The following is a 14,016-nucleotide window of genomic DNA, read 5'->3' as shown; positions in this document are numbered from 1 at the left end:
AGTTTTGAGTCAAGCTCTATCCTTGGGGACTTGGAAGAGAAGACAGTGCCTGGGGTAGAGGGCCTGGAAGAAAGTGGAATTGTGAGGGCTGCAGGCAATTAAAGGAAGGTGCCTGCAATTTCCCTTTACAGGGTTAAGGTACTATCTAGTGATGGGCAAGAGAACAATGAAAATGAATGACAATAACAGTGTTACAATTAGATACCATTAATTGATCACTTACTGTGTGCCTTTCCCTGTGCAAAGCGCTTTGCAGGCATTAACCCTTCCTTTCCTTACAGCAGCCCTGTGACGTGTATTATTATTAGCTTCATTCTACAGCTAAAGTAACAGGATTTCAAATGTTAAATAATAGGTCATACGGAGGGATTAAAGGGTCATCCAGGACTCGGTAGTTTAGCCACGACCCTTCAGATCATTCGACTAAGAATTTGAGTCCTTGTTCTGCCATTAACTTCTTCTCTGACCACAGGCAAGGTTTCTAATCTCCCAGGTACTCATTTTCCAATGCCTGGTGCTCAATAAAGAGGAGTTAAATTGAATCTGTAGACTGAGGTTGATTTTAATTGCTCTACTTCTTTCTTAGGATTATTTTGAAGCTAGATGGGAAATATGAAAATATTTGGAATGCACTGGGTATAAAAAAAATGTGAGCCATGATATCACCGCGTGCCTGCAATGGGTAAACACTTCTAGTCCCATGAACCACCTTCAGTCAACCTGGTCTTCTTTACGGGAAAAGGAGAGTTTGAACAGCACAGCCCCTTCCTTTTCCATAAAATCTTAAGGAGGCTATTGATTCTCCTTAAGCTCCTAGAGTAGTTACTTTAAACCAAATCTCTCGTGACAAGGATTCACCAAAATGTGGATGGTGTTTATTATCTATTCATTCTTAGAGCACTCTGTCAGCCCTGTAAGATGTCATTTTTTTAAAACCTACTTTACATTAATATGAAAAAACTCTAAAGCCTCACAGTGTCACTATTTGACATGAGATCCGAAAATCGCTCAGAACATCCTGCCACAGAAATCCAGGAAGGAGATTGGCTTTAAAACTGTACTCTAAGGAACATGACAAAATGATATAACCAAATGTGACATTTCAATTCCACAATCATGCACCATTCAGGTGGCCATTTCTGCTTTCTGAGAACTGATTTTTATTCATCTGTACCAGAAAGCACTTACTGTAGTGATGTACAGTAGCTGGCTGATTCCTTTGGCCCGATTTTCTCCTTATTGTGTCATTCAGCATCATTAACAATTATGTTACTTCTAAAGACATTCAGATTCTCATTTTTACTTAAAGGTGTGTAGTCTGGTCAAGCATATTCAGTAGAAAAAGATATTTAAAAAAATAGCCATTGATAAGCTTGGCCCCAGTCTGTCTGAAATTGCTCACAACTGCTTGCAAATGTATAGGAATCAGTCCTGGTAATCTCTGATTCATAATACACATTGATCTTGGGCATTTTGAAAGCTTCTTTTCTATAACCGACATCTTCCACGTGCAACAGAGATAAACGGCAGCACAAGTAGAACCCTCTAGTTATTCTGGCACCATATTTCCATGGCAGTCATTCCATAGCTCCAAATGTATTTTGAAGGAAAATAAAAAACGCTCTATGACAGTCAAATGAGCAGAAAAGTCTAGAGGTTATAGAGTTTGGTTTCTCTATATCCAGAGTAAGACAACATAGGAGCTGTCCAGGTGTATAAAGCAATCTGTCTTACCCACTCCACTCTAACTTCGTAACACATTGCCTATCAGGATTTTGGACCCTCTTGCACGGTGGCTATAAATTTGGGCCCCGAATTCAGAAGACCTGGGTTTGAACTCTCTACCCTCTGACTAATAGTGATGTGACCTGGGAGAGTTGGGTAACCTCTCTGAGCCTACCTTTCTTCATCTGTAAATGTGAATAATTATATAGGCTGGGGTCGTTGTGAGTATTAAACCAGCTTGACACACAGTGCAAACTCAACCAATACCAGTCAAGATTATTGCTGTTGTTCTTACCAACACCACCACCATCCTCAACACTTTCCTACCATTGATCTTATCTATGTATGATGTTTAATGTCATGTCCCAGAGGATTAGAGAGCAAGAAGGGAAACTGGTAATTTTTGGATGTGAACTAACTTAGAAGGATGCCTGACTTCTTTAAACTGCTTGAATTAGTTCGTGTCAGCATAATATAGTAACTTCGTTATTTAAGACTAAAAGTTTATTTGACTTGGAGAATCCTGAATTACAGAATAAAGAAAATTGTGTTTTTTTAAAAAACAAAGCAACAACAACAACAAAGAAGACCAGATGGTAACAAGAACAGAGATGCCCAAGTAATGATCAGTGTCCATCTTTCTGAATAAATAGTACTGGCTTAAAATGAGTACAATTATTGACATGGTATTTGAAAGTTTTCTTAGGGATGAACCACCTTCTTGAGATCTTGCTCACACTGTGGATTTGTTCTAACCTGCTAATTCACAATTAAAGTTGGGTATAACAGCCCACCCTTCCTCCTCCAGTCATGGCCTCATCTTAGTGGGATTCGAATTGATAAGGTTTGCCATTGGCAGCTGCAATGGCGTCACGTTGTTCCTCCACATTCATTCTGCCTCTGTGACACTTAGGACTCGGGCTCATTTTTTTTTTTTTTGTGAGGAAGATCAGCCCTGAGCTAACATCCATGCCAATCCTCCTCTTTTTGCTGAGGAAGACTGGCCCTGAGCTAACATCTATTGCTAATCCTCCTCCTTTTTTCCCCTTTTTCTCCCCAAAGCCCCAGTAGATAGTTGTATGTCATAGTTGCACATCCTTCTAGTTGCTGTATGTGGGACGCCGCCTCAGCATGGCCGGACAAGCAGTGCGTCAGTGCGTGCCCGGGATCCGAACCTGGGCCGCCAGCGGCGGAGTGCGTGCACTTAACCGCTAAGCCACGGGCTGGCCCCTTGGGCTCATTTTTAAATTAACTTTTATCTGCTAAGTGATGAGCACATCACTTGTTTAATATCACAGAAGTTTCATCTAGGAGCCTTTCCTTTTTTATTACTAGAATTATCTCACCTGCCGCCCCGACCCCTTCATCCACGATGTAATAAAACAAAACCTACCCAGTGTAATACACAATTCAGGATTTCATTATATCCTCCTTGATGGGAAAGACTATTTACACAGAGATGAAGTAGCATGCCTTCACAAGATTATGTCATATGAGGAGAATGTAGTTTTATGCAACAAAAGAAATCTTTTCCTGTCTTATGGGCAAACTAGCTGAGTCAAATTCTTCTCTCTGGAAGTCAGGGTATTTCCTCAGACTTTAGAATTCTGTGAGCATGTCCACAGGTACCCAGCAATGGATGCATGCATGTTGGTTTTATGGTATACACATATATAGCAATCTCTTCCGTGTATCTATCTGCACATCATGGGAGGGAGGAGCCCAAGTTTTAGGTGACTCTTTTAAAGATACTTTATTTTTGAGCTAACATCTGTGCCAATCTTCCTCTTCTTTTGTACATGAGCTGCTGCCACAGCATGGCCACTGACAGACGAGTGGTGTGGTCCACGCCCGGAAACCAAACCTGGGCCGGCAAAGCGGAGCATGCCGAACTTAACCAATAGGCCACCAGGGCTGGCCTTGTTAAAGATATTTTAAAACCATTAAGACTACTAGCTCCAATTTGGGAGAAATAAAAGACACCTGTTCAAAGGTTCAAGTTCTGCTCCATTACTCTTGTTTGTCCAAGATAACATATTAAAGTGCTACAAATTTGAATTTTTTTCAGGTTCCTTCAAAGTTAATCACAAAGTTCTACAAACAGGGATTTCTCCCAGTTACCCTTCAAAATGTGTTTATTTTAAGATTCAGGTCTCTATAATATAGAGATCAGATTAAAGATGCATAAAATTTATTTTACTCACAAACTCCCTAAGAGAACTTTGAAAAACTGTGTTCCTACTTTTATAAAGTTGACATCTAATTTTGTTTTTATTAAAAGTATAAGTCATTGCAAAGAATATAATTTCTGGCATAAGTCTTGATATTTTAAAATAGACCTCTGGTTTCCATTTGTAAATGAATCCAATGGAATAATTATGTGATACTCTCCATCTTCCACTGAAAAAATTAACAAAAATGTTCCTCTTTAACAGCTGGAAATTTTACATATTCCTTTTGTTCTCTTTGAACTTGTATTTATACAAGTTATATTATATTTCCCTCACAGAATTATAGCCTAATATAATATTTTTAATACTGGAAAGAATTTTATCGATCACCCTATTATATTTCTTCACAACAAAAAAATGTATATAAATTTAAATGACTTTTTAATTACCCATGACCCATTTAATGCTTTAAGTATCAAAGATTTCTTTTGGGTTTTGTAATCATTATAAATATTAATGCACAATTGTCCAAAACAACATAAATGTATTATAAATTTTAATATTTATTAAATTTAAAAAGTAAAATTTTTATTAGAAATGTATGAGGCTGTTTTTTTCTTCAGTGAGTTTATATATTTTTGAGGACAAATATTACTTATTTCTAGAATGGGACATGATTCAGCATAAATTCTATTCCCATTTTTAGTTTTATAGATGTGTTGAGAAAGCTTGCTCGCATAAATGAGCAGATGAAAATGGATGGAGTTTTGTTATAGCAATGTCATTAATTTCTTTGAATTCCTTCTGAGTTATATGCCCCAGATTACATAATGATCTGTCATCAAAAATTATTTTTTAATGATCTATCTGCTGACGAGTAGATTAGGACTTTACATTTTATTGAAAGAAAGAAATTGGAAACCTCCTTCTGTGCAAAAGAGTACATTACCCAGGTATTAGAATCACTCACTTTTGTCAATACCAACACCAACATTTCAAATGGTCCCTTTTTTTAGCACCTCAAAGGTTTTGCATGCTAGCAACACTGTGCAGTAGTATTTGGGATGGAAAAGAAGGATGCTTTTCTTTTATAAAATGGGAGTAGGTGATTAAGAGAGAAAGACAGCAAAATATTTTCAGATGCAGGGCATTCTCAGTAAGATAAATTTTAGGCAAATGTACATGTAAAGGTTGAGAAATTTGAAATCTATTTCCTTAAAATTACCCACGCCCCTGTACCTCTTGAGAGTTGCTGTGCCTCACTTAGGTGTATGTGTGTCCCTATTGGGATATGCTGGGCTATGCTGGTTTCACCCATGTGAGCCCTTGAACCACTGTTATAAGGAAAAAGAAAGTGGGAGGAGGGTTGGTGGTGGAAAGAGAGAGAGAAAGGAATGGAGAGATGGAGAACTCCATCTAAAAACTAAACCGTTCTATGTCCAGTCTGTCATGTACTAAGGGGATAATGCATTTCAAATAAGCATAGGTCACACTGTCTAAAAAACCAGTGAGAAAATTGATCAACTAACTCCATAACGCTGGAATTATAAATAAATCTGCAGCAGGCCTCACTACTCTTTCCTTGATTTCATGAGACTTCCAATCATTTATTTCAGAGGGGTTTCTAGCAAGCCTTGTGATATGCAGGGGCACAAAAGAAGGACAGACATCATGTTTTTGTTTTAGATCCAAGAGATTTGGGTGAAAAACAATGTGATTTCCTTTCAAATACCTGCCCTGAGGGCTCAGGTAACTCCAAAGCCCTTCAAGCACTGGAAAAAGAAATTAGAAGGGACAGTAAAAGTAATTTCAAAAAGCAAACCACTTACAATGAGTGGACCCCGGTTGTTTTCCCGATACTTGTTCTGGAAGAAAATGTAAACGACTGTGGCGGCCAAGGAATAGAGGAAGGCAAAGACAGCGACGGTGACGAAGAACTCTGCTGAAGATGAGGAGTCACCAATCAGTGCCAGCTTCTGCCGCTCCTTCCCCTCGCAGGTGGGCACCTCAAACGTCACCTGGTGCAACCTAAAGCGCCAGATTTAAGGAGACTCTTTAATACACTATGGAGGGACAACCAGATACCATATGTCTACATGTTCTAAAGCAAAGTGAGATGAGATTCGGGAGTGTCATGGCATGCTTCTGTGACAAGTTCATTAAATTACAGAGATTACAGCTGGAAATGTGGAAAAAAATACTGCAGTTAAACATCATTCCATTGGGTTTCACAATAGCTAGTCACTCTAGAGAGGATGAAGGAAGGTGAAAGGGAACCTGAAATGATGATAAATTAGACTTGGACATCCTCCTGCTTAAATTCTCTAGTGCTTTCTCATCGTACTTGGATTCAAACCCTAACTCCTTAATATGACCCACTAGGTCTTACATTAGGTCCTTATATCATAGTCCTGGCTTAGAGTCTTCTCATTGATTGTTCCCTTTTCCTAAATCACCCTGTCCCCTGACATTTCCCATGGCTGGCTCCTTCTTGGCATTCAGGTGTCCCCTGAGACGTCATCTCCTGGGAGAGCCTTTTCCTGACCATGAGTGTAAAATAGCTCCTCTCCCTTAGACATTTCTATCACATCACCCTGTTTAATGTCATTCATAGCACTCATCAACCAGCCAAATCTGTCTTGATAATATATTTGAGTACTTGCTTCTTCTGTCTCCACTGCCCCCTTCATGATCATGGAGATCTTGATTTTCTTCTTCTCTGTGTATCCTGAATGCCTGAAACATGGTAGGCACTCAGTAAACAGGACTTGGGAAAGTCAAAGAACATTCTTGATTCTGTAAGATGACTGATATATTCTAACTTGACTGAACTTTTATAACTTCTATTTTAGAGAGTAAGTTCTATCAGGACAGCATCCAGGCTCAATATATTACATAATAGAGAAAAATAAGATTTGGGCAGCAATACTTTCTGCTCAGTGAATGACACTTAAGGAAGATATGTTATATCAAGTACAGTAGCTCATGTTGTGAACTAGGTGGTGAACTGTAATTCAACATAGGAGCCAAAATTCTACTTCTTCACAAAGGAGTGTATCATTCCTCGAGGATTAGGGAGGCACTCGGAAATAGACAAGAATGAGGCTTAGTGACATCAGTAAGGTATCATTTGGAAAATTATCTACAAAAGTAACAATGATAATAAAGCCATGATGAACCTGGTCAATTCTCAACTTATGCTTAGGAAGTATTTTTCTTACTAAGCAAAACTTGATATTTTAAAACAGATTTGTTGTGCATATCTCCTACAGTTTAGATAATGATATAATGATAAGTTAATAATAACAACAACAACTAACATATTGGAGCATTTCTTATGTGCTAGATATTGCGTTTTGTATGCAATATTTACTCTAATGCCCATAGCAACCCTATAACGTAGGGACTTTCTTACCCCCTCCTCCTTTACAGATGAAGAAATGGGCTTAAAAAGATTAAGTAATTTGTCCTAAGCCACATTGCTAGTAAATTGGGTCAGGGATTTAAATCTGTGTCTGACTCCAGAGCTTCTTCATTAACCTGTTCTGTTAAATAATGAGAATATTAATGAGGATGAATGTTTTTTCAAAGTGAAGCCCATGGACCACTAGCATCAGAATCACTAGGGGCCCTGTTAAAAACGTGTATTCCAGGGCCTTGTCCCAGACCTACTGAATCTACATCTCTAGGAGTGCAGCCTAGTTGACAGCCAAGGCAGGAAAGGCCAGTCCCTCTGGGTTCCTTGTCCTCAGAAACCCATTCTTTTTCATTTACTGCTTGACTTAAGAGATAACTGTTTACACAGTCCACTTGATTTTGCTTGTGTAGACTGAGCTCGTCCCGTTTCTTATCAACCAGACAGGTGTCCAGCTTCAGTAAAATTCAGGAAAACAGAAGCAGTGGTCATGCTTATAGGTAGAGGCCCTTTCCTCCCCTTGCCAGAGATATTAAAATATTTCTCAATAGTTTAGTCTGTGGGAATGCTGAAAAATGAAATAGATTTAAAAAGTAATCATGCCAATTATTCCGACACAGGTGATTTTCATAAAATGTACACTTTTTCCTCATTATTTTGTAATATTCATTCAGCAGATTTTTAACAAGCAACTCTGTGGTTCACATAATGGCTAGAGGCTGGGGATAGAGCAAGAACAAAGATGAGATGGGATGGTCCCCGCCCATGCTGCAGTTCAAGGTTGGAGGGAAAAGAGAAGTTTTCTGAGAGGAGCCCTAGGCTAGTCCGGGGGTGGGGTGGGCAACCTAAGATTCCCTATGGAAGGAATTTTTAAGCTGCACCTTGAAAAATGAGTAGAAATTATCCAGATCAGAAGTCAAGAAAGAAAGCACAATGAAATACGACTTCACATCCACTAGGATGGCTATAATCAAAAAGATTATAAGATAGGAATAACAAGTGTTGGCAAGATTGGATTGGAATAACAAGACAAGATTGGAATAATAAGTTCCAATCAGGAAAACTGCAACTTTCCTACATTGCTGGTGGAAATGTAAAATGGTGCAGCCACTTTGGAAAACAGTCTGGTAGTTATTCAAATGGTTAAACATAGAGTTATCATATGATCTAGCAATTCCACTCCTAGATATGTATCCAAGAGAAATGATAACATTGGTCTGCACAAAAACTTTTATAAGAATGTTCACAGCAGCATTATTCATAATAGCCCCAAAGTGGAAACAACCCAAATGTCTGTCAGTTGATGACTGGATAAATAAAATGTGGTATATCCATAGGATGGAATATTATTTGTCAATAAGAAGGAATGAAGTATTGATCCATGCTACAACATAGATGAACCTTGAAAACATTATGCTAAGTGAAAGAAGCCAGTCACAAAGGACCACACATTGTATGATTCCATGTATATGAAACGTTCAGAATAGGCAAATTTATGGAAACAAAAAGTAAGGTAGTGATTGCCTAGGGTGGGGGAAGAGGATGAGAGAATTGGGGATGATGGCTAAGTGGTACAGGATTTCTTTTTGGGGTAATGAAAATGTTCTAGACTTGATTGTGGTGATAGATACACAACTTTGTGATTATACTAAAAGCCATCGAACTGTACATTTTAAATGAGTGAATTATATGGAATGTGAATTATATCTCAATAAAGCTGTTAAAAAATAGGTAGGGAAGAGCATGTACCAAGATCTTGCATAGGCAAGGAGTATGGCACACGGGAGAAGATGAAATATGGCTTGGGAAACTGGGATATGGCAGGAAAGGGGGTGAGTGGTACAGGATGAGATGGAGTAGCCAGGGGTCTTCACTGCAGAGTCTTGTGGGCCAGGTTATAGATTTAGGTCTTTATCTTCAGACAGAGATTGGAAAGATTTTCTTATAAGAAACAACTTGCAAAACAAAAATAGGCAAGGCCGTGTCACCTGCTGCAACTATTTAGAGACATGCACACTTGCTTTCCAGGTGGCAAGATCAGCAATGCTTCCAACATGCTGGCTCCCTTGGCTAACACGCACAGACTAGGTTTGCAATCTGTGAGCGGTGGGGGCAGTGGGGAGGAGGAGAATAAAATACTTGTTTTTATTCTATGCAATCAGCTGAATATCAACATTTCCCCCATTGCTAACTTGTTGTATTGATTTACAGTAAATATTAATTGTGCTTATCTGCATGAAGCAAAAAAAAATCACTAACAAATCTGCTGTGCTTATTAATACCAATGATCTATAGCTTGGTATTTAGTCCAAGCCACACTGGGGTGAAATCAGGAGGAAGAGAGGAAATGGGAGTGAAGCTCTAAGCTAGTGCCCATTCCGTGGAAAGGAGCAGGGATCATTTATAAAGGAAGAACATGTCAGCTGAAAATAGTCTGAACATAATAATTCATATCACTGAACGTTTTGAATGCTATATGATGGTATAGATTACTAAGCATATATATATTTAACAGAAAGATTCTTTTAAGCAACAGTTATATAGATGCATAAATGCATATTTATGTTTTATTTTGAAGGGAAAGATTTTATAGTCAGCAAGTGTTTAACAGCTGTAATAACTTGGGAGGCAAATATCATTCACTTAGAACCTAAACAAGGAAAATCTGTTCTGTACAGATAGCGAGCATCAGTTGATGGAATCTGGGAGCCGATGGGGCCGGCTCTGATCTTGTGAGGAACTAATCAGGGAGCAATTGCTGAGCCTGCAAAAGGGACCACATCCAATCCGTTGATTTCAAATGTATAATTCCCTTCTTGGTTGGCCTGACTCCATCAAGGGGCAATTGAATTTCGTTGGTTTTACTGCATTGTGTCTATCAACAAAAAGGTTCCATGTTAGAGTAGTTTTTTTTTTTTTTTAATTTTACCAATGCTGAAATACAGCCTTTTAAGCATTTCACTGCTGCTTCAATTGAACTAAAGGAACTACTGGACACCCACAGTTTTTAGTTCTGTCTGTAGGGTATGAAAAAATATTAAGCAAGTTGTTATTGCTTTATTAATAAAAATATATACTTTTTTTTTTGCTGAGGAAGATTTGCCCTCAGCTAACATCTGTGCCAATCTTCCTCCACTTTATACGTGGGTCGCTGCCACAGCATGGGTGATGAGTAGTGTAGATCCGCACTGGGGATCCGAACTGGTGAACCTGGGCCACCTAAATGGAGGGTGCCGAACCTAACCACTACACCACAGGGCCAGACCCAATAAAAAATATTTTTGAGAACAACCACTACATTTTTCAACCTCCAGGGATTGTGCTAAGTTCTTCACTGACTTATGTCTCACTTAATGCTCATAAGGACTTTCTTAAGTAGGTACTACTACTATCACCATTTTACAGATGAGGCAACTGAGGCTCAGAGTAGGTAGTGAGCTTGCCTGTGGTCAAGAGGCTAGTGGAGGGCAGAGATTAGCCTCAGATGCAAGCAGATTTAAGGGGAGCCTATGCTAGTAACTACTGCACATTTCTGCCTCTCTGCTTCAAAAGTTATAGCAGCCTTAGATTTCCAGCTGAATGTTTGTATAAAAACGACCACACCAGCTTTCCCATGCCATCTAATCTAATGGTAGACTGGTCATTCATCTAATAGGATTCTAAACCAACGTTCTTTCTGCTTCCACCTTGAAGTTTGTGAATTAGGCATTGCACAAGGCACTCAGCAATGACAGAGGTGAATCTCTGTAGGCCAACCAATAGGAAGTCATTAAAAATTTCCTAGTTTCCAAATTGTGTCCTCGTTTTTCTAACATTTGTCTCAGAAGCAAGCAGAGGCCAAATGAACCTGACTGCATCAGGTACTGAAATTGTGATCATCACAGCATGCGTGGCTCTTTAAAGGACAGCTCAGATTCATCTTTAGGTAGCACTGTACCATTATGGGCATCTGGTAATAAGATTTTGGAAATTATCGACAGTATCTGTCTGCAGGTGTGGAAGAAGATAGGACAAAAGCTCCTAACAATACATCTGGGGGTAGCTCAGTGTAAGACAGTAATGACATGTCCCAAGGGTGGTGATCCCACCCAGGAGCAAATGTGGGAAGTATTAAGGGTGTTTGGGAGCAAGCTGCTGTCACTGAATTTCCGATAGCTGGAGTTAAAGTGGCCATGGGGAGATCAGAAGGCAGCTGGCAGATTGTGGTGCTGAGCACGTTTTCTCTTTACTTGATCATTTTCTACAGCCCGTTTCAATCCTTTTACCAGTTGATAGAGACTTTAATCCTCTTTCTCCGTTTTTTTTCTCTTCTCAATATGAAATATTGGCATTTATCTGGTTTTAGATTGACTTTTCTTTTGCTAGCCATATGTGTGTGTATGTATAATGAGTGTGTTTGTGTATGCATTTACGCACTCACACACATCCCTACTTGCTCAGCCTATATGACTCACAGCATAAATCACTACAAAATCCTGAGAGTTTACAGATACTTTCACACACTATGTCTCATTTTTTTCTCCCCAGCAACCTTCCCTATTTTACAGACGAGGAAGTTGGAGCTCAGTCATCTTGAAAGAATCATCAAAGGTCAACCAAGCAGCACAGAGAAGAGGTCAACTTAGAACCCAGGCTTTCTGGTACCCAGCTCGAAGTTTTTTTACTTATGACCCAAATTCCATTTCTAAGTTTTCCAAACCATTGAATTCTCCACTATGCTCAAGTCTTTCATTCACTCAACAGGGATTTATTGAGCCCCGTGTGCCAGCCATTAGAGAAGCTAAGATGGGACGGCAACGAGTTGTGAGGAATGGGAGTGGAGATTATCTAGGAGGTTGAAGAGGACAAGCCCCTACTGTCGATCATTTCCCCTGGTTTTCTCTTTTTTTGTTGAGGAAGATTGGCTCTGAGCTAACATCTGTTGCCAGTCTTCCTCCTTTGGATGAGGAAGATTGGCCCTGAGCTAACATCCATGCCTATCTTCCTCTATTTTGTATGTGGGATGCCACCATAGCATGGCTCGATGAGCAGTGCGTAGGTCTGTGCCAGGATCCGAACCTGTGAACCCAAGGCTGCCGAAGCAGAGCAGGTGAACTTAACCACTATGCCACCAGGCCGGCCCCTCCCCTGGTTTTCTTACTGTACCTGACACTTGGCATTTGGTGATGCTATTTAGGATAATAATAGTGATTCCACTTCTACTATTACTGGATACCGATCACCAATTGATGTTTATTGAGCACAATCGAGGACAGGCGCCATGCCAAATACTTTCACATGTTATCTCACTTAAATTTTCAAATTTGATGAAGTGGGTACTATTACCCTTATTTTAGGGATGAGGAAACTGAGGAGCAGAGTGGTTAAGTGACTTATTGAAGGAAGAGCCTTGAAATGGCATCTATCTGACGCCAAAGTGCTTACTATTTACCTCCCATATGAAGAAAATACAATGCTATTGTTTTTACCAAACACATATTTACTGACTTCTTACACCATTACTGCCTTTCCTAATAGCTTTCTTGTAGCCGGCTCTCTCTCTTTCCACTTTCAGTCTTTTTTCAACAGCAGAGTGACCATGGGATGAATGTATGGGGTCTGTGGCCATTTGTTCCACCCCTTCCCTGGCTCATGGGTGATTTCAAACCGGTTCTAAAGACTCACATATTGATTAGAGCAAGATTTTCCTTCATGCCACCAGCACCTCATAAGACATATTTTTATGCTATGATCAAAATCTGGGGAGAGTTTGACTTCACAGAGCCTCGGGTATAGGATCTTTGGGGTGGAAAAAGCAGAAGATGGGGATGAAGTGGAAACTGAGAGAAGGCTCCAGTAATTGCACTCAGGTTGCTCAAGTTGGAAACAAGTTTGAAGTCTCCAGCTTGCAAAGGAGAATGGAGAGAGTTTGTCCGAGATGCAGGACTCACTGACTTCCGAGATGCAGGAAGCTAACAAGGATCAGTATACCTGGGATGCCTCTGTTGACCAAAAGGGTCACTCCTAGGCTCTATCCAAGGTCAAAGCAAGCAGAAATATAAAACAACTCCATTCACGAACATCCTTCTAGGAGCACTGGGGGATTCCAATGGTGCTGTTTGTTCCAGGAAGGTCAGTGGACTTGGAGATCATACCTGCACTCCCGTCTGCTAGACCCAAGAGTTGACCTCCAGCTCCCTTATGTTCAGGTAAATAGCACTGTTTAGGCAGCCAGAATAATTTTGCCAGACATTTTCGTCCTAATCTTGGTTGAATCAAAACCAGCTTCATTTTTTGCAACAACGGCATGTATTCACTAAAAATATTTTCTTAAAAGCAAAAAACAAAACTAAAGGAAAGACCAAATGCTGTACTTCTGCTCTTAAACACAATAGAGGCATGTCTCCCTGATATGATTATGTATTAACTGTATTAAAGTTTATTGTCTCCATAGGAGGAACTTTCCATTACTTCTTGTGCCCTCCACTTTACCATGAGAGAAGATAATTTATTTTAGGGAGAGTAATAATAAATACTGAGCAGAGGGAACTGAGCTAGACATTGGAAAATGCAATCAAGGTTACTGCAGACAGTACTCTTTTCTACACAACTCACTATGCTTGTTCACATGAGGATAAGGCTGCAAAATGATTGTCTCTCCCCCAGCATGGGGCTTTGATTTCCATGGGCCAGGAAGATATTTATCCAATTTATCAAAAGTGTATT

At 39.6% G+C, this 14,016-nt stretch overlaps 1 protein-coding gene across 1 annotated transcript in view; it reads right to left on the bottom strand.

Annotated features, from left to right (window-relative positions):
• SYNPR (synaptoporin) overlaps nt 1-14,016 on the bottom strand; it is a 283,741-nt gene that overhangs the window by 39,772 nt on the left and 229,953 nt on the right. Inside the window, exon 4 of the mRNA XM_058562360.1 lies at nt 5,726-5,924. Coding sequence (XP_058418343.1) covers nt 5,726-5,924 — 199 coding nt within the window. The remainder of the gene's footprint in view (nt 1-5,725; nt 5,925-14,016) is intronic.

The sequence above is a fragment of the Diceros bicornis genome, chromosome 2 (genome assembly GCF_020826845.1).
Source record: "Diceros bicornis minor isolate mBicDic1 chromosome 2, mDicBic1.mat.cur, whole genome shotgun sequence".
NCBI lineage: Eukaryota > Metazoa > Chordata > Mammalia > Perissodactyla > Rhinocerotidae > Diceros > Diceros bicornis.
Note: the sequence above shows the minus strand (reverse complement) of the source record. Positions and strands in the feature narration are given on the sequence as shown.